At 37.8% G+C, this 893-nt stretch overlaps 1 protein-coding gene across 1 annotated transcript in view; it reads left to right on the plus strand.

The window, feature by feature from the left end:
• Nucleotides 1-660, plus strand: part of slc2a4rg (SLC2A4 regulator) — a gene marked incomplete in the record, with an annotated part of 33954 nt that extends 33294 nt beyond the window's left edge. Inside the window, 1 exon segment of the mRNA XM_037684466.1 lies at nt 449-660. Coding sequence (XP_037540394.1) covers nt 449-560 — 112 coding nt within the window.
• Between the last annotated feature and the right edge of the window lie 233 nt (nt 661-893).

Raw genomic sequence — 893 nt, forward strand, 5'->3', positions numbered from 1 at the left:
TATACACATAGAATATATATACATATAGAATATATATATATATATATATATATATAGAATTTATCAAGACAAAATCTTTAACATAATTTTAATTAATTGTTATAACTCTTAAGTTAAACAAAAACAACTTTTAGATTTAACTTTAAAATATTACGTTGATCAAACCCACATATATCAAGTTACATCTATATTTTTTCATCATAAAAAGGCCAAATAAGTGCTTATTTTTCCACTTTGTAATTGTTAATACAACAAAGTGTAGTTTGAGTCGTTTGAGTTGTTTTCAGCAATCCTTAAATTATTGTGCTCATTAATTTATTTTCCTCGCCTGATTACATTTAGCTTCCTTTGATACGAGCATGTTATGTTTGTGTTGTTCCTTGCCCGTGTGTGAGTCGTTGGATGTTTGCATGCGTGTCCTTACGCTGTCACATCTGCTGTTACCAAGGAAACCCCGTGGGGAGGCTAAGAAGTGCCGAAAGGTGTACGGCATGGAGAAGAGGGACATGTGGTGCACAGCCTGTCGCTGGAAAAAAGCCTGTCAGAGATTCACCGACTAATCCAGTCTGTCTTTGAGGCGAGCTCCTTGTCGCTCGGCGCCACGGCGAGGCACACTCTTCCACCAAGGAGGCGAGGGCAAAGTTCTCAGTTCTGCTTCTTCTGGGCCAGCAGGGAGGGCAGGGGATCGCCTTATTTCATTTTTTGTTTCCAAACACAATGAGAGTTTAAAAACTGGTGTGCAAGCAAAAGAAAACAAACCTTATGCAGGTCTGGAGACTTTTTCTAAGACTGAGACATTTTCCACTTAAAGCAAAATAAGGAAAAAAGAAACCAATTAGGTTGTGAACCTCCTGATCAGATTCTTTTTTTTCCACTTGCTTCTACTCAAGGCA

Source organism: Nematolebias whitei, chromosome 11 (genome assembly GCF_014905685.2).
Source record: "Nematolebias whitei isolate Nwh7 chromosome 11, NemWhi1, whole genome shotgun sequence".
NCBI classification, from domain to species: Eukaryota; Metazoa; Chordata; class Actinopteri; order Cyprinodontiformes; family Rivulidae; genus Nematolebias; species Nematolebias whitei.